The 22,194-nt window shown below is 37.2% G+C and overlaps 1 protein-coding gene across 1 annotated transcript in view; it reads left to right on the forward strand.

The window, feature by feature from the left end:
- COL3A1 (collagen type III alpha 1 chain) overlaps positions 1-22,194 on the forward strand; it is a 55,275-nt gene that overhangs the window by 26,777 nt on the left and 6,304 nt on the right. Inside the window, exons 6-43 of the mRNA XM_026095864.2 lie at positions 754-819; positions 1,473-1,526; positions 1,707-1,760; positions 2,490-2,543; positions 2,701-2,754; positions 4,345-4,398; positions 4,897-4,941; positions 5,142-5,195; positions 6,200-6,244; positions 6,946-6,999; positions 7,494-7,592; positions 7,719-7,763; positions 7,885-7,983; positions 8,782-8,835; positions 8,977-9,084; positions 10,312-10,365; positions 10,488-10,586; positions 11,576-11,629; positions 11,981-12,079; positions 12,241-12,294; positions 12,407-12,460; positions 12,989-13,042; positions 13,394-13,447; positions 13,670-13,714; positions 13,803-13,901; positions 14,003-14,110; positions 14,646-14,699; positions 15,768-15,821; positions 15,926-15,979; positions 16,601-16,654; positions 17,060-17,167; positions 17,349-17,402; positions 17,923-17,976; positions 19,460-19,621; positions 19,742-19,849; positions 20,828-20,935; positions 21,328-21,381; positions 21,571-21,678. Coding sequence (XP_025951649.1) covers positions 754-819; positions 1,473-1,526; positions 1,707-1,760; positions 2,490-2,543; positions 2,701-2,754; positions 4,345-4,398; positions 4,897-4,941; positions 5,142-5,195; positions 6,200-6,244; positions 6,946-6,999; positions 7,494-7,592; positions 7,719-7,763; positions 7,885-7,983; positions 8,782-8,835; positions 8,977-9,084; positions 10,312-10,365; positions 10,488-10,586; positions 11,576-11,629; positions 11,981-12,079; positions 12,241-12,294; positions 12,407-12,460; positions 12,989-13,042; positions 13,394-13,447; positions 13,670-13,714; positions 13,803-13,901; positions 14,003-14,110; positions 14,646-14,699; positions 15,768-15,821; positions 15,926-15,979; positions 16,601-16,654; positions 17,060-17,167; positions 17,349-17,402; positions 17,923-17,976; positions 19,460-19,621; positions 19,742-19,849; positions 20,828-20,935; positions 21,328-21,381; positions 21,571-21,678 — 2,685 coding nt within the window. The remainder of the gene's footprint in view (positions 1-753; positions 820-1,472; positions 1,527-1,706; positions 1,761-2,489; positions 2,544-2,700; positions 2,755-4,344; positions 4,399-4,896; positions 4,942-5,141; positions 5,196-6,199; positions 6,245-6,945; positions 7,000-7,493; positions 7,593-7,718; positions 7,764-7,884; positions 7,984-8,781; positions 8,836-8,976; positions 9,085-10,311; positions 10,366-10,487; positions 10,587-11,575; positions 11,630-11,980; positions 12,080-12,240; positions 12,295-12,406; positions 12,461-12,988; positions 13,043-13,393; positions 13,448-13,669; positions 13,715-13,802; positions 13,902-14,002; positions 14,111-14,645; positions 14,700-15,767; positions 15,822-15,925; positions 15,980-16,600; positions 16,655-17,059; positions 17,168-17,348; positions 17,403-17,922; positions 17,977-19,459; positions 19,622-19,741; positions 19,850-20,827; positions 20,936-21,327; positions 21,382-21,570; positions 21,679-22,194) is intronic.

The following is a 22,194-nucleotide window of genomic DNA, read 5'->3' on the forward strand; positions in this document are numbered from 1 at the left end:
TCTAGGATCGTAAACCACTGACAGGATGTGTTGCCAAGACACATCTTTCTCTTAAAAGGGAAAATATTATGGCTACAGGAAGCCAGAAGACTCACTTCTTCTGCTACAGAATTCTTCTAATGGTTTGTACATGTATATGTAATGTAACTCCTAAATGCAGATGAGAAACTTTTTAATTAGCTTTAGAAACCAACATCTGGCATCAGTATACTAGCATGCAGATTTACTAGCACGCTTTAACTACACCAGTGATGGTGGACGGTTAGGGTAATAGAGCTCAGTTCCATGGTGAGGAAACAGAACCTCATTTACTCTGCTTAACAAATCAAGAGTTCCAGATATATCTTCTGTCATATATCAGAAAACCTAAGCTGCACGTAACTGAAAAGTTAAGCTGCAGGTAACTTTTTGCAGGTCTAGAGAAGTGAAACAGTGGCCAAAAAGAAAAATTGCAGCTTTGAAAAAGTCTCCTTTTGATGTAGGATAGCTAAAGTTGTATGCTACTGCAGAAAGAAACTCAATGGTCTGTTTTCTGAAGGGACTGTAAATACTAGGCAATGTATGTAGCAACATGTGTGTGCTCTTTGGTCTTTTTACTGCACCAAGTATGTGTCACTGCGGATTTTTCTCTGTACTAATAAGTATTTACTTTGAAAACTGTATTTCACAGTTACTGGTAACTATTGCAGTTACATTAAACTTCATATTTGTACTACATTGATATAGTGACTATTTTTTAAATCCACAATATAGAGCGGCTTTCCAGGACCCCCTGGCCCCAGTGGCCCCCCTGGCCCACCTGGTCATGCAGGTCCGCCTGTAAGTAAAATTAATTATTTTCATAAGTATCGCATTCCTTTATATGACCTTCTCCTTTTCTTTCTCATAAATATTAGGTACATTTTCAACCAAAAAATCCAGATCCCATGAACAAGAATTGCATGATTAAATGTCATGTTCTGTCCTTGGGCTGTACTATCTATGTACCACCAAGAATCAATGACTTAGGACCATGTGCTTTATTGTTATTTATACTTATCTAAGCACATGTGCTCCCTCTGAGCTCACTTACGTTCCATGGGATGTCAGCTGAGATGACTGAATATTGCCCTTAGAGATTTTTAAAATATACTGCTGTTTATGATCTTCTGTTAAAATTCCTAAATGTTTACTCATACAAAAATGGTAAAGGCAAGTTGGTAAAGGAAACTGGAAATCCCAGTACACATTCTATGAGCACACAAAGGGTCTGAGTTTTTTAATGTACATCCCCTTTTAGAGAAGTAGTTTTAATTCTTTTTTCATAGAGGCATATTTCACTTGATTCTGACAATTTCACCTTCTTTTGGTCATTTGGTGACAGTTCTGAATAATTTTTTCCTTATGATTATGAAATCATTATGAAATGTGGTAGCACCATGTAGTGATGCATGGAATTGTTTATATATTAGCTGTTTCTTTCTGCATAATAGGGTGCTAATGGATACCAAGGTTCCCCTGGAGAACCAGGACAGCCTGGCCCTTCTGTACGTATACATTACATATCATTATATATGTCAAAGGCCTGGTCTTTCAGGCATGAATTTGACAGTTCATCCTGTCTGTTTACTACTGTGTGTGTCAAATGCTCTAATATTTTGTAACACCTAATACATTTTTAGTTTGTAAAAAGTTCAAGAAACTTAAAATTTATTATTTTTCTAAAGGGACCTCCAGGCCCTCCTGGACTGATAGGCCCAGCGGGTCCACCGGGAAAAGATGTAAGTTCACTACTATTCATCCAGTGATAATGAATGGGAAGAGTGAAAGTTGATTAAATGATAAAATGTCAGAGTGAATTGATACTGCTCCACTTAAAGAGTTTTTAATGTCTCCCGATTTCTAGATTTGGCAAAATGACCGTAAGAAGCTGGATTTGGCTTAAACTAGGTGTAAATGTCCATTCCAAAAAAGCTTCAATTTTAGCAGGCAATTTAATTAAAACAATTTTAAAAAAGAAAACCTGAGCATTAAATGTGCTCTTTTGATCTGGCACAAAATGAATTAGTGCTTATAAAGGTAAGCAGATAGTAGTGGTGGTTGTCCGCTCCCTTCAAGTCTTACTCTGAAACTTTGTTTATTAAAACCGTCTTTGAGTCACAGCTGGGAGTCCTGAAGAGGTATAGTACAGGGAGAGGCAATCAGCTAAACTCTCTGTCTATTTTGGGTGTTTTGTCATGAAAAATCAGTTTTCTGTGATGCTATTATCTCTTCCTAAAGATTGACTTGAAATATATTAGATGTTATCAAAATCTTATTAAAAACAGAGTTAATAAATTGTGACAAATGTTTTTCAAAAGTAGTTTCATGTAGGGAAATTGTCTTTACCCTGATCTAATTTTCCCTGTTGTCTGCTTGTGGAGGTTTCACCTATTTATTCCAATTCACCTTGATCCAACAGGACTAATTCTTTGCTGGTAGCTGTCAGAAAATTTACTTTCTTTCCACAGGGAGAACCAGGAAGACCAGGTAGAAATGGAGATCGAGGAATTCCTGGATTACCGGTATGAAAAAGCTCCCAGTAACAATGATCTTCTGATGAAAGGTTTTGTTTTCCAAGTTTAAGTTAGTCAAGTGAACATGCCATGTAATGTACATTGATTTGTGTCCTTCATTCAGTGTTTATGTTATTTATGCACCTTTCTGTATTTGTATATTTAGGGTCACAAAGGACACCCTGGAATGCCTGGAATGCCTGGAATGAAGGGTCAAAGAGTAAGTATTGATAAGAGTGTAACGGAATTGGTGACTCCACTTGAATTACGGTGCTGCACTCTTGTGCTTTTTTTGTTGTAAGTCCCCAACTAAAGAGATTGAATCATAAAATTAAAACTCAATTTCTGGACTATGTAGTCTGACCTCCCATAACATAAACTGTTGAATTTTATCTAGTTAGCTCAATTGTAGAGCTCCATACCAAACATTGGATTAAAAATGCCTTCCAGAAGAGCATCCAGTCTTAACTAACAGACAAGGAGAGATGGAGAATTCAGCATTTTCTTTGGAAAAGTGTTCTACTAGCTAGTTGCACTCGTTTTCAAAAATATATCCCTTTAATATGAATTTGTCTGATTTCAAGTAATGATGATTGAATGTGTTACATGTTGATTAAAAGGTCACCAACATGCTGCCTTCTGTCAAACTATGCAAGAACAAAGGTACTACCTAAGTTACAAAATTCTGAGGGAAAAATTGTGTTTTCTCCATTTGTACAGCATCAAGCATAAGGCCCCAATCTAAGTGAAATTTTGGGGGTATTAAAAATATAAATATGATATTGTTATAATTTTAAGTGATAATACAGCATTCAATAAAATATAATTGTTATTGCTAAACATTAATTTAAGAATAAATAAAAAGGAACAGTAGTGACAGACCTTCAGTGGAAACTTATGCTGCTTCACTAAAGTCAACAGAAAGAAACCAATGCATGTCACCCAACTATCTAATCCATGGTAACAACGTTTTTTTTAATATTAATTTTATAAAGTGTAAGACAGCATACAGTCTAAACATAATTATTTTAAAAACAATTGTAATATTAGAAGAATTAAGCATTATAGTGTATAAACATTACTGATAAATGTGCAAACTTGATTTAAGCTAATTGCTATTTTATAAACAAAGGATTTATACTAAGCACATCTCTTTCCAAATTATTGTTTCTTGATTTTATGATACTACAGCTTTGGCTATAAAAGAAAAGAAAGTAAATGTATGTAAAAGTTAACCAAAGCCAGACCAGGTACTCTAAAATCACTATTTGTACTTCTACCATTTATCCTTCAAAAATAAAGATTAAACAGCTGTAAAGTTATTTAAGATTTTAGAAATGCTTTTTTTCTAATGCCTGCTCTGAGCGCTCAGCTTACACATTATGGTAATGAAACAAAGGGAATTTGTATTAAGCTTACGTAACAAACTTTTTTAAAATTGGAGGTAGTCAACAGTATTTAAAACTTCTTCTCTGCATAAATTTTAGATCAGGGCTAGAAAACTGAAGCTGAAATCCCTGATACTGAGTTCTCAGCAGTGTAAACAGCAGCTCACAATTTAACCAAAGCACCCAATCATCTTCTGTTACACTATTTTATTCCTGTAACACTTTGTTAAACAGTCGTGATTTCCTCCTGCAATTCTATAAGAATACATAAAATATCTTGCTACAGTTTGAAAGTATTTCTAATCCTTCAGATTTAAGATAAGAAGAAGAAATGATGCACTTTAATATTTGGCCATGGGGAATCAAGTTTTCTAGAGTGTGAGATAAATAGTATTCATAGATATGTTTTTTGCTTCCCACAGGGTTTTGATGGAAAAGATGGTGCAAAAGGTGACAGTGGTGCTCCTGGTCCAAAGGTAAAATAACTATTAGTAGTATAGTCTTTGTAGGAGATAGAATTAGACCCTCAATTCTTTGTTATATAGCTATGCTTTATGTATTAGGCTAGTATAAAAATCTCTTAAGCATTGAAGAAATTAATTGCACAGCTCATATAAAGAATTGGTAGCTCCAAAGGAATTGAACTGTGACAACCTTGTCTCATCCTCATTTTCTAACTGTAACAAATACGAGATTCTATAATGAAAAGACATGCCCTGATCATTTGACTTTATTGCATAATAGAAAAAGACCAAGTCTTCCTGATTTTTTTCAATTTAAATATTTCATTCTGGCACTTCTTCAGACTTCTCAGACCTTACTGACCTCAGTACACACTGAGTACACTCAGCAGCAGACTTAAGTGGCAAAGATTTGGGCTATGTTGTTTCTACAGCTCATCCCCATGAATAAACCAGAAAATGTTCTCAGCAAAGTTCATTCTGTCATTGTTTGGTGTTTTCTTTACATAACAGGGTGAAACTGGTCTTCCTGGCGCAAATGGATCACCAGGCCAACCGGTAAATATTCCTTATTCTGCAGTATTTAAATGGAAGTGCCAATGGTACTTCCCTGTTAACACACTTGCTCATCTTTCTTTTAATTACCCCACCACAAGCATTGAACAGTACTGACCTATGCAAATAAGAACAATGTCTCTTTACTAAACCATATGTATTTAGGAAGCCGTACTACAGATTAGTTTTCCTGTGTTTTGTAGGGACCAAGAGGTCCAGCTGGTGAAAGAGGAAGACCTGGGAATCCTGGTGGCCCTGTAAGTAACTGCAACTGTTGTTGTAATCAAAGAACAGCACATATTTTGTTTCAGTATGTTGAGAATTCTCTCCCTCATAGAATGTATGTCCTAGAACAGTTGTAAGCCAATGCAAAGGATTAGAAAACTATGTATCATCTGTAAAATTACTTGTGAAAACTTATCAACCCCAATTAAAGATGGCAGTAAGTAGCACATTACCCACTGGTTTTACTTTCACAACTTTTGCACCATTTTATGCTTATTTACTTTTTACATGAATGCATTACACTTTGAGGGAAAGTTCAAGGTTTCAGTAAAGGCTTAGGTTCAGCTGAGAGGAATAGGGAGAAGGAATGGGGGCAAAGTGCAGCAGGAGAAGGCAAAGATAGTAAAAATACAACCTCTAAATTAATTTGAAGGAAAAGGGTAAAATTATGTGCTGATGAAGATTAGGAGGTATATTCCATGCTCTGAAGGAAGTCATATTTCATAGTTTCCAACATAATCAACAAAGCACAACTAACTTAAAATAACCAGCAACTTGTTTACACAAGCACTATGTACCCTGAGTAGCAGACCTCTTGATCTACCATGTTTGCAAGACAGGCAACAGCATTTAAATCAAAACACTGCTAGGTTCTTGGAGTGAAATTTTACTCCTTCATGTGAATTATAAATAACTTATTCTGAAATATACAGCATCTGTTTGGATCTTGTATATTAAACCTCAGAAACTGGTCACAAAGGTGCTGATTTGTAGCCATTACCTACTGAAGAAATCTGATATGAATATGTTTTTATGTCATGCTGTCTCATCATTACAGTGCAAGTCATGTAAGGTCATGGACATTCCTTCAGCAATATTTAGTTAATTATTATTTTAGAATTTCACAGTTCAAGAATCCTTGGGTCTTAATAAAGTAAGTGGGAATGTACAGATTCAAAAACATAATTTGTGAGTCAGGGGCATTAAAGTGTCCAAGGGGAGTGCTCTGTATCAGCAACTTGTGTTTTTTCCATAGGGTTCCCATGGCAAAGACGGATCTCCAGGAGCAGCTGGCGCACCTGTAAGAAGACTTACAGTTGTTTGAATATTTATTTCTAGCTGGTGTTCTGTAGTGTCAGCAAACCTGAGACTTGACATGCTTTGGTTTAAGAATAAGCATTTTATTGAATTATATTTCATAACTTTATGTTGGTTAAGATACTTGAATCATACAATGAAAATAAGACAATTTTAACACTGTAAATCAGAAAATGCATAAATGCAAAACTAAATTGTTCTCAGAGAGCTTACTGTTGAAGAAGATGGCTGTTCTCTACACAGATCAATTTTGGAATGGGCTTATCAGGCCCCTGTATGAGATGGGCAAAAGTTTTTATTTTCCAGGTGCCCAGAAACATGAGCATGTCCATGTGTCTGTGTAACAGCTATATTAGCTTGTTTTTCTTCTGCACCTTTTTTTATAATTAAAATCAACTTTTGACTATTTTTCATAACTTTATCTCTTTAATGATGTTTTTCATGTTTTTAAAATTTAAAACACAGAAATTTAACTGAATACATAAAAGTCAGGGTAACTAACTTGCAGGTGTGATATTTTAAGACTAGCCAAACTTTGTCTTCTACAGCATGATTTATATTTGCTATTTTGCCAGGTGCTTCCTTATTCCGAGAAAAATCTCATAATCAGACTTTTTTTAACTTAAGATTAATTCCATATGGCTTTTACCTCTTGTATTAATAGTATTTCCTTCACTTTTTAAGGGTCCCCCAGGTCCCCCTGGAACTGCAGGATTTCCAGGCTCTCCAGGTTTTAAGGTATCCAGCTAAAGATGTATACTAATATAGGATTTGCTCCTTTCTCTAGTTAGTCACTTTATGTTACTATACATCTTAACTAGATGGAGTCTTCTTTTCTGGCTGCTATTGCAGTGTTTGCAAGGCTAGAACTGATGTGTCTTCCTGTGCAGCATGAGATGAAGCCTATCTTCATCACCCTCATGAGTACCCACCTGGAAACACAATTAAGTGGTAGACCCCATGCTTTATGTCACATTATGGGAGGGACTCAGCTGAACTTTCAGCAATTAGAGGAAACATGCAGCATGTGCTTTCCGGCATGCATTAGTATCATGTACCTCAGTGTTATGCAAGCCGTGCTTATCTGATCCTTGCATTCAGGTGATGGTAGTAACAGCCATTTTCCTGAATCTTCCAAAGATGCCCCAGGAGAGGAAGAAGCAGTGAAGCTAACGCTGTTTGCGCTGAAGATTAAACTGCACTCATTTTCCCCTTACCCTGTTTTTCCATAGGGTGAAGCTGGTCCACCTGGTCCTGCGGGTGCTAGTGGTACTCCTGGAGAGAGAGGGGAACCTGGTCCTCAAGGCCACGCTGGACCACCTGGGCCTCAGGTGCTTAAACACCACTTGAGAACTTGCAAACCCCTTGCCAGCTGCTCTTCACAAAGCCCTGTGATTCCCCTGTGGTTTAAGGGTACTAGGTTAGCATCATAAACTATTTATTCCTTTATTTTTCAGGGTCCTCCCGGAAGAGCTGGAAGCCCTGGCAACAAGGGTGAAATGGTGGGTACCTTTTGTATCACTGTCTTTTGCTACATTGTGTTGGTGAGGATTACCATTTTGACCAAGCAGAATCCAACAACACCATGCTCTGTTCATCTCAGTGTCTTTTGGTTCTCTGCAGGGACCTTCTGGTATTCCTGGTGCTCCTGGTTTGCCAGGAGGCCGTGGTCTTCCTGGTCCTCCAGGTACAAGTGGAAATCCTGGAGCAAAAGGCTCTCCGGTGAGTCACTAATACTCATTACACTCATTGTACAAACAGATATATCTGAAGAAGTTCTGATACCATTAAAAAACCACCATTAAATCTGCCTATTCATTTGAGATGGTCTAATAAATTATTTACAATAATGATATGCAATTTTTTATAAATATATAACATACTTATCTTTCACACATTATTTTGTATCTTGATACATGTAATGGTAATACATGAGTATGGTAAGATTTATTTGCTTTCTTCTGTTACCTATTAAATCAGAAAAACACAACAAAGCAATAACTTGTCTAAAATGGCTGCCCTGAATAGAATCTGTGATTTTAAAATCCCAGTTTCACCTGTTTAAATTTGTAAATTCCCATGGACCTGAGTCTATAGCCCCCTACACCTAGTGAGTTGTACATACTGCTGCTATGCTGCCATTTACCCCAGTATGCTCTCTCCTGGCAGCTTTACACCACATGAAGTTCTTTCTCAGAGAAACACTCGGTGACTTCAAGCAAAAGTCACACGGATTTCTGAAACTGCTCAAAAACATACCTAAAGTTTTGCTCAGTCAATATAGTCATGTTTAAGATCTCATCCTTTCTTTTCTAGGCTGGATTTTTTAAAAGCCCTATACATTCCACATCCAGGTTCAACTAAAGTCTGCTAATTCTGTTGCAGAGAGTAAAATAATAAAAATGAGTCAATACTTTGAAAGATATTGTATCTATTTCTTAGTATATGAGCACTTTCTAATAACCCTATAATAATATCCTGATACAATCCATCATTTTAGTGTGATTTTCTCTTGTTTAGGGAGAACCTGGTAAGAACGGTGCAAAAGGAGATCCAGGCCCAAAAGGAGAGCGTGTAAGTGATTTTAGAATGTATTCAGAGACTCCTTCCCAGGAAGCCTGAATCCTTAGTCATTCCCCCTTACAAAACCAGGAGTTTGCTTTTGAGGACTTCCAACTTCACTTGTGTTTTTGTTGTTGTTGTTGTTGTTGCCAGGGTGAAAATGGCACCCCAGGTGCTCCTGGACCTCCTGGTGAGGAAGGCAAAAGAGGTGCAAATGGTGAACCAGGCCAGAATGGCGTACCTGGTACACCTGGAGAAAGGGTAAGCCACTACAGAGGATGCTGCACACTAGATACATTTTGAGTTAATAGGGAGATATCAAAATCTGGTATTCAAAGTACTTTAAGGAAAATTTGACTATATATGTTCTGGACAAATTTCGGATGTGAAACTGCTTTACTAAATTTGGGAAAATTCCAGGTTAGTTCCTAATCTGAATTGCATGGCTTGGTTCTGTCTCAGTATGAAATAATTTCATTTTTCGATAGTGCAGAAGTAGTGATCTTAAATAACTCGTTGTCCTATGTAAAGCTTTGAGCCAGAAAGGAACTGTGTAATGTGAGATCTACGAAGGAGATTAAAAAAAAAAAATTAATGTATATACAGCTTTCAGAAGTACTTTCTTTCGGTTAAATAATACAAAGAGCTAAAAAAGAATAATCACAAAATTTCTGCTCTGGAAAATGAAATTAAAGCAAATTCTTGTACATTCAGGATTTATCTTTATGTGAACATATCTTTATTGTCAATACATTTTAAATATCAATGGTGACAATTTTGTCAATAGGTCTTATATGTCAATAATGTGTTTATTGACAACTGTTTTTTAACTGGTAGGTTCAATAACTTTGTAAAGCTTGTTTTCACAAAGGATTTTTTTAATTAATTTATTGAATAAGATAAATAGCAACAACCTCATACAAATTTTAATTTTCTGTTCCCATCTAAACCAAATGAAATTGAACTGACTTATTTATAACTCCCAATTTAAAATTGGTTGCAGTATCTGTAGAAGCTATTAGGAAAGCAGAGATGCACAGTGAACAAATAAATCATGTTAAATATATAAATGGGGATGGAAATTAAATTTTATTATTAAAATTTCCTGTTAACGATGAAGATAGTAAATATAATTATTAAAATAATACAATGGAGCTATTTTCAATATAGAATTAGAAGAAAATAATTCCTCAAGAATGAATTTTTTATTTTGTTTTTGATATGAGTTTTAAAACCACTAATGAGTAAAGTAACTAATGCAGTGCCTGCTGAAATAAAATGAAGGACTATCTATGATTTCAACAGGAGAGTTATATCCAAAAGAAAAGAATTCTTTAGATTTTCTTACCAAAGTGAAATCTCATTTCCATGTATTTCTTCCATTAATTCTCATAATAATATATCTAAAGGTCAATAGTTTAGAAAAAATAGCTGCCATTACCGAAGGCATATTTTCTATAATCCTTATTTTGTTATTTTATTTGGCAGGGATCCCCTGGTTTCCGTGGCTTGCCGGGTAGCAATGGACTTCCAGGTGAAAAGGTATGAGTCTTCCTCTAGACACATCCCAAACTTCTGTGGAATCCGTGTTAATCTGAATGGACAATTTCAGGTTCAATATGATGCCTATTTGCTTGCTGTGAATTTCAATGTCTGTTTTTTAGGGTCCTGCAGGTGAACGTGGTAGCCCAGGTCCTCCTGGCCCAAGTGGAACTCCAGGAGACCGTGGACAAGATGGAGGCCCAGGTCTTCCAGGAATGAGAGTAAGACAGAATTTATCAGATTTTCTTAGAGAAATTCTATTAGAGATCCCTGATCTGAGCTGATACGACAGATAAATCCAATCAATTAGAAAATTTTTCTAGTGATAGTATTGCCTCTGTAAGTAAAGTACACACGTCCATAGTGTAATAAATAGCTGCGCAGTGACGTGGAACATTCAGAGAATATCTACCACAAGTGAATGTAGGAAGTTTATATGGAGCTGAACATGTTCCACAGTTCTCTGAATATGTCATGCACTATCATGAGAATATGGCTTTAATGTGAATTATCATTGGATGATCTTCTGTATAGTCTATTTATATTTTAGCAAATCTTGTCTTTTATAATGCAAATATGTTGGTCAGATTTTCATAATGCATATTCAGTGATTTTCAGACATAACCTATGGTATAATAGGTGTAGAATGTACTAACATTTTGTGAGGTATATGAAGAATTAGCAAATGCTGACAACAAACACATCCAAGTTTGAAAGTCAGCAGTTACTGATTCTGAACGCAGGCTTTTGGAGCTAAACAGGATTTTATTAGAAATGAAAATGAATAAATTTTAAAATAAAAATAATCACATTTAAAGAAGATAAAGAATATAAAACAAATTACTAAAAATATGTTATTAACATATGTGTTGCTCTTACCTAGAAGGACAGTGAAAACTGTTTCACTCCTTGATTTTACCATCTGAAATGAGTTGTCTTCCCAAATAATGAAAGAATGGAGTTCTTGTGTGTTGGTTAATGTCTGATGCCTCAATTATCTACAATGAATCTTAGAGAAAGGGAAGACCTCCTAGCAAATTATTTTGTTAGCTTTCTCTATTTTTCCCCTGATTTGGAGGATTTTATTGAAGAGCTTAAAACCAGGCATATAATTAAAATATTTATATTTATATTTTTACATATAGTGACCTAATAATACACATTTTAAAGTGAATAATAATCATGCTTTTTTTTTTTTCTTCAATTGCAGGGTTTGCCTGGAATTCCAGGAAGCCCCGGAAGTGATGGGAAACCTGGCCCTCCAGTATGTACACTGTGCAAATATTTTATCCCGGTCCTCCTACTGATCTTACTTGATCCCACAGCACCTGCATGATATCATGTCATCATAGTCAGATTCATTGTCTCTTTTTTTCTTTTTTAATTACCAAAGCACTTTATGTGCTTTCTCATTGTAATAGCATTATGTAAATCTTGTCATTTAATATTATTTGAAATACACAGTATACAAAAGAGCTTAGCTGAAATTCAAAACGCATAGTAAGTTCTGAACGGAAGTGTTGCTAGCATGAATTTGCCTTAGCTACTAAGTCATAGATATTCATTGATTTCATCTAATGATGTTGCATCTTCATTTCTTTTCTGCTTAACCCAGGGTCATCAGGGAGAATCTGGTCGTGCTGGTCCACCTGGCCCAGCAGGCCCACGTGGTCAACCAGGTGTAATGGGTTTCCCTGGTCCTAAGGGGAATGAGGTTAGTATGATTTCTCCACTTATTCTGTGCTTATCCTTGATTGGTCAACTGTTGAAATAAGTTGATGTATCTCTGCAGTCGGACGGTCTGGTGCTGCAGCTTTAAATTACTGTATCCTGTCTAGAACAAGTATTTGAAATACAATCTTTCTCTTTTGTAAGGGTGCACCAGGTAAGAACGGAGAAAGAGGCCCTGGTGGACCACCTGGAACACCTGTAAGTTTCATTAGTCATTTCTTTTCAATAATATTACAGAATATCCTTTTTTGGTCAATATCATAAAAATGATATCAACCCATAACCACAGCCTAATTTTGACTTTTTATAGGGTCCTGCTGGGAAGAATGGTGATGTTGGACTCCCAGGTCCCCCTGGACCTCCTGTAAGTGCAGGACTCTAGTAAAATTCAGTCATCAATTATTGCCAAGCTGGTCTATCACCTATGGAAAGAGACTGAATTTTGGGGAAAAAAATATTTTCTCTGATATAGAGAAATATCTCTTTATGAAGACAGAAATAGCAGAGCTCTTCTTCCTCATTTTTTAATAAATAAATACTCACTATTTTGTTATGAGAAAACTGAGGCAGATATAAGGTGTAAGTTGAAATTAAATGTTGACTTGCAGCTTTTCAAATTGAGATATACAGTGTTTCCTTTCAACTTTATCAGAGCTAGCAGTTCAGACTAGTGTTGGGTATTCCTGTGAGATAAATATCTTGGCTGAATTACATCTAATGGTTAGAGTGAAAAGAGCACATACCAATATACCAAGATACATTAGGATTTAGAACTGTGCAATGTTGTCTTCCATTTGAGACAAGGAGACTTAGAATAGAGGTGACGTGGAAGTGTTTATATGTTCAAATGTTGTCAAATGGTTTTGGTTTTTTTCTTTCTGTTTCCTCTTAGGGTGCTTCCGGAGAGAGAGGAGAACCAGGACCATCAGGTTCACCCGGCCTCCAGGTATTCTGTGTTTGTTGTTTATTGCTTTCTGACTTTTTTTTAATGGACTAACGAAGAAAGAAAGAAGACATCTAAATATCTGATTGGGACCCATGCCATTGTGTTTTGAAGACAGATGAATCAATTGACAAAATTGATTACCCAGTATTTTATAATTACAAATAAGAGGGCTGGCTCTGTGGATTATGTCACATAGACCTTTGGCTATCAAATTAGAGCCTTCTCCATTGTAAAGGATTATACTGAATTAGATACACACCTCTATGTCAAAAAAATTTTGCTGGTTAGGAAAATGCATATTTTATCTACTTGCCGTAGACTTTTACAAGGTGATACTGTTTCTTCCTATAGGGATTGCCTGGTGGACCAGGACCAGCTGGAGAGAATGGAAAGCCTGGAGAACCAGTAAGTAGTACATCTTTTCTACACCAAAAATAGAGAAGAAAAACACATGGAAGACAATTCTTCCCAGATTGCCTTTCCAGATTCAGACAGCAATTAGCACTCTGCAGAGCAGAGAAGTCTGCTTTAAAGGATAGCGATGAGAGAAACAGTGTGCCAACCACAGTGCAGTTTTACTATGATGTGAAGTGCATAGATGAATTACATTTATTTTCTCATAAACAGGGGCCAAAAGGTGAAATTGGAGGACCTGGATTCCCAGGCCCTAAGGTAATTTATCCTACATTTCTATAAATATATAAATGAATTAACAAACTAAGAACCTGAGAACAAAGAGTAACATATTTTGTTATTGCAGGGTGAAAATGGTATTCCAGGTGAACGTGGTGCACAGGGTCCTCCGGGACCTCCTGGAGCAAGAGGTGGGCCAGGTCCTGCTGGCTCAGAAGGTGCCAAGGTACCAACAGACTTGCATACTTTCCTGTAACCATGTGCAGCATTCAGGTTCATATTCTGTTTTTTTGGGGGAGTTCCTAATTATTTTTTGTCACTCTTTAGGGGCCTCCTGGACCCCCTGGAGCCGCTGGAGGCACAGGACTCCCTGGTCTACAAGGAATGCCAGGAGAAAGAGGAGCTTCTGGAAGTCCTGGACCAAAAGGGGATAAGGTAACAACTCCCCTACATGTGCACACAGACACGCACACACAAACATACACACTGCTAGTTTTATGCTAACTCCATTTTAGCTTCCCACAATGCACTGCATTTGTTACATGTTACACTTTTGGCCAGATTTCAGAGGTGCTGATTACGTAGAAGTATTATTGATTTAGCAATGATATGTGGGCTATATATGTTCAAAAATATATATTAAACCAGATTAAAAATACTATGCTAAATCTTCTGCTATGCTAGATCTTTTTTTTTTGGGAGGGGGTGTGTGAATCAAAACAGGTCTAATGAAGCTAATAAACAATGAGAATAGTTTATGCCAAACTGTTTGCCCATGGTATGGACACCTTTATGAATTAATTGGTTTTTTTGCATCAAAGTATTCAGTATCTGACACTGAATACTGGGCAGAATGTCATTCTCAATTTTAGATCTGTGTGACCGCAGTGAGAAACTCTAGTTACTGTGATACTCTTAGGATGCTTTCCTTTGCGTTGTTTTAATTCTTTCTTTGTCTTATGCTTGATAGGGAGAACCTGGTGGCAAAGGTGCTGATGGCATTCCTGGAGCAAGAGGAGAGAGAGTGAGTACTCTTTGAAGGTCTAACAATTCATGAATTAGCTTCACAAAGTATACACTTACAACATGAGTAAACTTAAGTGAATAAATACTATCTAGACGATGTAAAGTACTAATCCCATTGTATTTCATTCTGGGAGTACAAATTTGATTTTGTAAACTAAATCAGATTTAATACTAGTTTTTGTGATTATGTCTGCCTGGGTAGATAAAATAAAATTTTTGCAAGTGGAAGGCTAAAATACAGTGTGAAATTGTTTTGGAGAGAAAGCACCAATATAAAAGTAGGAAAAATGCTCCTAGCTTCCTTGATCTAGTTGACTGAGAAGGAAAATGGTGGTTACAGTAGAGCACAAAAAGACATCATGTTTGTAAGGATTCCCATGCAGGATATTTCTACGGCATAGTGTATGTGATATATTTATACATATACATATAGTATATGCACATAAAATATACACTTAAAATATAGACATATGTCCAACGAGTGCATACAAGCAAGTATATGCAAGTACATTGAAATAATGAGGGACAACAAATATAAAAAAGCAGCTTGTTTGAGATGGAGGATAAAAAATGGGTTTCAAAGTATAAGGTACATAATAAATTCTCAAGGCAGAATGTCAAGGAGCTGGTCAAGAGATATCTAAACTATCCTGAAGAAATACAGAGTAGTTTTATATATATGTGTGTGTGTGTGTGTGTGTGTGTGTGTGTGTGTATGTGTATGTGTATATGTTATATTTATATGTATATAAAATATAATGTATGTATGAAAAGTTAGGGCAATGAATGACTTTCATTGTGTATCACTGAAAGAGACCTGTTAACTTAAAATGGCTTTGGATCAGCTTTGTATGGGGAAAAAATAATGAGAAATCAATTGGAGATCTCTCACATCACAAAATGGTGGATCTCAAAGTGGCAATCCAAAATAAAGAGTGGAAATTACAATCGCATTGTAGATTTACTTTCCTTTAAATATCTCTAGCAGCATGTTTAAACTGATCATAATAGATGAATTAACACTGTCATATTTTGATACAATATATGTTATTTTCTAATTGTGTAGGGTAATGTAGGTCCCATTGGCCCTCCTGGTCCTGCTGGCCCACCTGGAGATAAGGTAAAGTATCCTCTGTAGTGATGTGTGATGCTGTAAACAGTCGCATTGGTAACTGTCTCCTTGGAAGAGAAAGAAAATGTAGTAAACATTTGTGTTTCTTGCAGGGAGAGACTGGTCCAGCAGGTGCCCCAGGTCCAGTGGGTGCCCGTGGTGGTCCTGTAAGTAAGAGTTCTTCTATTCCATCATAATCCTACCACAGCTCCTCTAGCCTGGCCCAGACATCAGTTGTGTAAATCATTCCTATCAAGAACATATGTGGCTTGAGTTCAAGATAGACAAAGCACATTCAGCTCCTGTTGACTCTTGGGATTTACAGGCGCTAAGAATCTCAGAAAATCAATACTTTTAATGTTGTAAAGGGACCAGTGTGCTAGGGTGACAGTTCAGGGCAAGAACCGGAGCCAGTGGTTCACGAGCAGAGCAGAGGGATGTCTTTTTTTGTTTTGTTTCTGTCTTACAGTTAAGTAAACTTTTTAAAATACCATACTGCTATATTTATACTTCAGACTGGTAAAACAGCAATCTGAGTTGTATATGGGGAACACCATGGATCGTTACAGGTATAACTGAGATCAGTTTGACACACACTAGATAATTATCAAATATTTACTGAACAGTTTATAGAGCTCAGAAGCAACTGTTCTTTTTTTTTTTTTTTTTTCCTCCAAAGACTGATAGGACAGAGAAACTTCAGCTATATGCATGAGAATGTGCTCAGACTTCACATGTGAAAATTGTTTTTCTAACATTTTCCATCATTGGCATATTGTTTTCTATAGGGTGATCGAGGAGAACAAGGTCTCCCAGGACCTGCTGGCTTCCCTGGAGCTCCTGTAAGTATGAATACTTAAAGGCAATTACATGTGATTATCGGTTGTATTTCATTTCTCTTAAATTCAGCTCCATCTTAGAAAGACTGACTGTAACACACTTTAACTTACATGCTTACTACATACATTCACTACATTTGCTGCCCTTTCTGTACTCAGTCACACATACAGCAATATTTCTTTATGCTTTCCTTCCCTTCCTGTGCTGGCAGACCAATAGAGTTCAGCTGCATTCAGATTTAATGTTATGGTTAAATATCCATGAGGAGAGTGTCTGAATAGGTTTTCTCATCATAGTGATATTGTCTGCATTTTTTTGAGTCATAATAAGGGATACTAAAGGAAGGCAGCATGATCTCAGCAGACTTTTAAGAAATTAGAACTTGTATGCCTTTTAATTTTCTACAGGGCCAAAATGGGGAACCTGGTGGGAAAGGAGAAAGAGGCCCGACTGGTCTAAGAGGAGAGGCTGGACCCCCCGGAGCTGCAGGTCCCCAAGGTGGTCCTGGTGCACCAGTAAGTATTTGCTGCTCCTCCGTGCTACAAATGAAGAGAGGCTGCTTCAGTCCTTCCTCAGGTCACTGCCGTGCCTGAGCGCAAGCATTTGAACTGCCTGAAAGTTAATGGCACTTTCTATAATTTTTTTAATCTGTTTTTCAAGTAAGTCATGTTACTGTATCTGCTTCCTTCCATATAGGGTCCACCTGGTCCCCAGGGAACAAAAGGAGAACGTGGATCTCCTGGCGGACCTGTGAGTATCTCCTTGACATAGTCACTGATATATGGCTCTGTTTATTAAAGCAAACATGCTGCAAATGAAGTACAAGAGCTTCAGTGACTTTAATCAAGAATAATTCAAGTGTTCAAGAAAAATCAAAGTATTCCACATGGAGTAATTAAGGTTGAGGTATTTAGTGATCTGGCTTCCATTGGTTCAAATGTGAGTGAGGTGCCAAAATAGCTTTCGGGATAATGACCTGAAGCTATAAAATGGCTTATCTCAACAGTTGTTGTTATTAGATTTACGTGCCATCTTTGCCAGTTTCTCTGAGCCCATTAGTTCACCTTTGAGGGACATACAAAACCTTCTCTTGGCAATAAATAAATAAATACAATTTTGAAATTCATGTTCAGTTCCAGGAAATGTAACTCAGGTTGTATGCAAAACAACTAAATATAATGCAAAGTCAGTTTTTGTATAGGGAGGAATTTGTTCACTTTTTTTTTCTGATCTTCAGAAACTGACAACTAAAAGCATTGATATATTATAGGGTGCTGCTGGTTTCCCTGGTGCTCGTGGTCTACCTGGACCCCCTGGTAACAATGTAAGTTGACTTGGCATTCTTTTATTCTTACCTTGCAGATGCATTTAAACATATTAATGTTTTAAACTGTAAAAAGCTGTATATACCTTGACATAAATACAATACAAGCAAAAGTATCCTGAATATGATATTTGTCTGTAGGGGGAAAAAACAGTGCAGAGGCAGGCTTGTTCTCCTCTTATCTTGGCTGGAACAGCAATTCTTTCACTTACTATCTTGGTACACCTTTTTCCTGTGGAATTAGCTTTCGAAAGCCCATGGAAGTTTGTGGAGTTGTTCTGCCAGCTCCCCTGGGATTTGGATCAGGTCCTGCTGTATTTCTGTTGGTCACAAACATCCTGTTTTCTCCTTGCTCTTTTATGATGCAAGAAACATTCATTTCAGGATCCTGCTTTGATACAGTTTTCGAAACTACATTTTGTAGATCACTGTTGACATTGGTTTTAGTTGTCTGGAGAATGGAACAGCATAAGATTTAATTACCTTGGGACAGAGGAGTTTAAAAAGAATAAGGTGCAGAAAGTTCCTTTCTTGTGATGTGGTTCACAGATAAAGTTTAATCTACCTGTCTAGTCTGCAGTGTCTTATTATAAAAATGAATGCTTACACATCAACTATTTCCAGTATTTTATGCATTATCTATTTGTGAAGAAATGCTGTTCCATAATAATCTTTGCTTGTTCAACATGCACCTACTTTTGACTTACATAGTAAAAATTAGAAATTGATTTTTGATTCTTTAAAAGCTAAGAAAGGACAAAGAGTACAATGGATTTTCACATTTTTAAATAATAATAATTAGAATTGTTCTATGTTGTATGGTAACACCGAGATATGAAATAAGAAAACTTCTTCTGGATTTAAATAAACAGATTTTTGTTTTCTGTCTTACGGTTACAGACAGATGCAAATTTGAATACTGCTGAACAATAAGAAAACTAGGAATTTTATTTAAGGTATCATTACAGTCAATGCAGTTCTTTCCATTGATTGGCTAAGCTAAGAGTTTTAATGAAAAACATTTCATTCTGCACATGTCTAAGACACCACCTTAAAAGTGTGTCTTGGATAAATAGAGGTATCCAGCATGAGTGATTCCAGAAATCAGCTGGAACTGCTACTATTTGAAGTTTCTGTGTCAGAGCCCTGGATAAGGAATTTCCCCTGGGTGGGGAAATTACAAACATTGGGCATCCCAAATGTGCTTTTGCTGCATTATGAAAACCAGGTATCCAGACATTAGGGAGAAAAAAAAGAAAAAAAAAAATCTGGTTTAAAAGGAGATTAAAAGCAGTAGGTGAAGGGATTAATTCTGTATGTAAAACCAAATCAGATTTGGGTGCATAAAGGTTGGGCCCTAAATCCACGTTTAGGCAACGAACCAAGTCTCTCTGGCTTTCATGAGGAAAGATCAACACCAGATTGCATGTGATACTGGTTCAGGTGATATTGCTCACTCTCTTCTTTCTAAAAAAAAATTCAGGGTAATCCAGGTCCACCTGGCAATGCAGGGCCTGCAGGCAAGGATGGGCCTCCTGGACCCCCTGGTAGCGCTGGCTCTCCTGGCAGTCCGGGGCCTGCTGGAACAAGAGGCGAGCCTGGCTCACCAGGTGAAAAAGGCCCACCCGGCTCACGGGGAGAAAGGGTATGTACACCTCTGTCCAGTAACTGTTGTAGCAGTAGACTGTGATTATGGTTGTCAAGAAGAAGAATGTAAAACAGAGGCTCAACTGAGTATTGATAGACCTGACCTTGTCTTAAACAGGGAGCCCCGGGTGAACCAGGTCCTCAGGGTATCGTTGGTGGCCGTGGTAACACAGGCTTACCAGGCCTGCGTGGCCCAGCAGGTCCAGCGGGCATGGCAGGCGCAAAGGTGAGAGTGCCTTTATCGAAGTAATTATCCTAGAGCTAATGCAACATACCTAATTCCGCTGTTAGAAATAGTCTGGCGTTACAAAAAAGTAATGAATGTGTGGCACTTTTTAATAATCTTTCTTTTATTCATAGCACTTTTGAATAAGTGAAAATTGATTACTCTTCTAATTTATTTTAAAGACTATAGAATTTACAGTTATTTGGGTTTATATCCATAAAATCAAGCTCTAAAATGTCCAGTAACCAACAGCTGTGGTATGTGAGGTTGTCTTTAACCTGTATTACCCAGATGCTTGGATCAGATTATCTATAAGTATATTCTGTATATACCAGCTATATTAAGAGGGTAGTTGCCCATTAACTCTCCTTGGGATAAATTTTTCACTAATAGTTTCATCACTGTTGGTTGTTTATCTTTGGTTATTCCTCAGTATATATCTTGCCAAATATTATAACCCAAATATGAAAATACTTTTGCCTCCCTCAAAAAAAGCAGGTGTGCAGCATGTTTTATTTTATCAGTAATACTGTGATAGACTGGCATTTTTTGTTAACTGCTTTGGCCATTGTTTTTGAGCACATAACAAGTGACAGTACCTGTTTACTATTTTGTATTTAACAAAGCAATAAGGAACACTGTTCAGTTTCAACGGTATTGCATGAATATTTACTAGTGACTTGTGCAGACCCCCCCCTTAATGTACATGATAGTGTGCCAGATAACTGTGTGTGACACCAAAGCAGGGAGAAAGTACCTGTAGCTGTCATGAGCGTGCAGTGTAAACAAGAAAGACATCAGCTTGGCCAAATTTTTCTCCATCTTCTTCCAAGTACTCACTATGACCAACGGCACACTGGCCCTTCATGATATTGGGTCTCCTTTGTGATCACTGCCTATTTAATGAGAGCCGTGTAGTATGATGGCATTTTTTATAAGCACATTATCTGGAATGAAATCCTTTCCCTTTTTGTTCAGGGTGAAGACGGTAAACCAGGCACCAATGGTGTCCCAGGAGAACGTGGTGCTCCTGGTCCACAGGGTCCTATTGGACAAAGAGGTCTACCTGGCGAACCTGGTAGAGATGTGAGTGGATGTCTTGGATTGTCCTGCTAACTTACTTATGAATTACATACAGGAGAATCAAGGAGTAAATATGCTTTAAGGTTCACAAAGCCTCCCTGAAATGCGTGATGGACAAGGGCCTACATTCTCGTGTAAAATGGTGAAGGCTGCTGTAACTTTCACAACCTGTGGACCGTGTCTCTGTCTCAGTTGGAACTGAGCAAGAGACTGCCCCGCCCATACTCTTACAAAATAATACAAGTCTGATAGACCTTTTATGGGCTCCTCAAGCTCCTTGAGCTCTTCCTTTTTGAAAACTCTTGTTTTGATGAGCATTATTGCAGCTTAGTGGAAAACATGCTGTCTATTCATAAATAATCTTATAAATAAACTGTACCACCCTGTTTTTCCAGGGTAACCCTGGCTCGGATGGCTCGCCTGGACGTGATGGATCCCCAGGAGGCAAAGTAAGGAACGACCAGTAATATCTTTAGATTGCCAAATAAATGTTATAAAGAGATATCCAGATATGTAAATAATTCTGTGCCATGTGACTTGTTCCTTGCATCTCTTAAGCTCCACTGAATATACACTTTATAGTGTAGTTCAACAAAATATTAAATTCCTTATCCTGTCAACCGTGACTTTATCTGCAGGGTGACCGTGGTGAAAGTGGCTCTCCTGGCCCTCCTGGACCTCCTGGTCACCCTGGGCCTGCAGGTAACAATGGTGCTCCTGGAAAAGCTGGTGAAAGAGGATTTCAGGTAAGACCAAAGCAAACAACTTACTGTTTATTTACTTCTTTCATCTGCACAGTCCATTTCATGCAGTATGAGTCAGTTTGGAATAGCTATCTACCATCATTTGTTACTGTTATAGTTTCTTGGCATTGAGGACCTCTCTTACAAGACTACTAAGGGAAAAGATGTCACAGTTTATATTGCTAATAATATATATATATATATATATATAGTATGTATGTGTGTATGTATGTACATATTTAGAGATTAAGCTCAAAACCCGCCATGCTTCTTAGAATGCCAAAAAGCACATCATCCCACAAGGCCCTATCTTAATTTCCATCCCATCCGATGCCCATGCAGCACAACCTATGTTAGGTAACTGAGAGAGTTAAGCACTTTGGAAGATTTCAAGTTACTTCCAAGAAATGCTAACATCAGCACAGCCTGAACACTGAGCACCTCAGAGAAAGAAGTAGGTGTCATGCTCATGGGGTATGTTTTGGTGCGTACAAACAGCTGAGTAGAAGGAACATTGAT

The sequence above is a fragment of the Dromaius novaehollandiae genome, chromosome 7 (genome assembly GCF_036370855.1).
Source record: "Dromaius novaehollandiae isolate bDroNov1 chromosome 7, bDroNov1.hap1, whole genome shotgun sequence".
NCBI lineage: Eukaryota > Metazoa > Chordata > Aves > Casuariiformes > Dromaiidae > Dromaius > Dromaius novaehollandiae.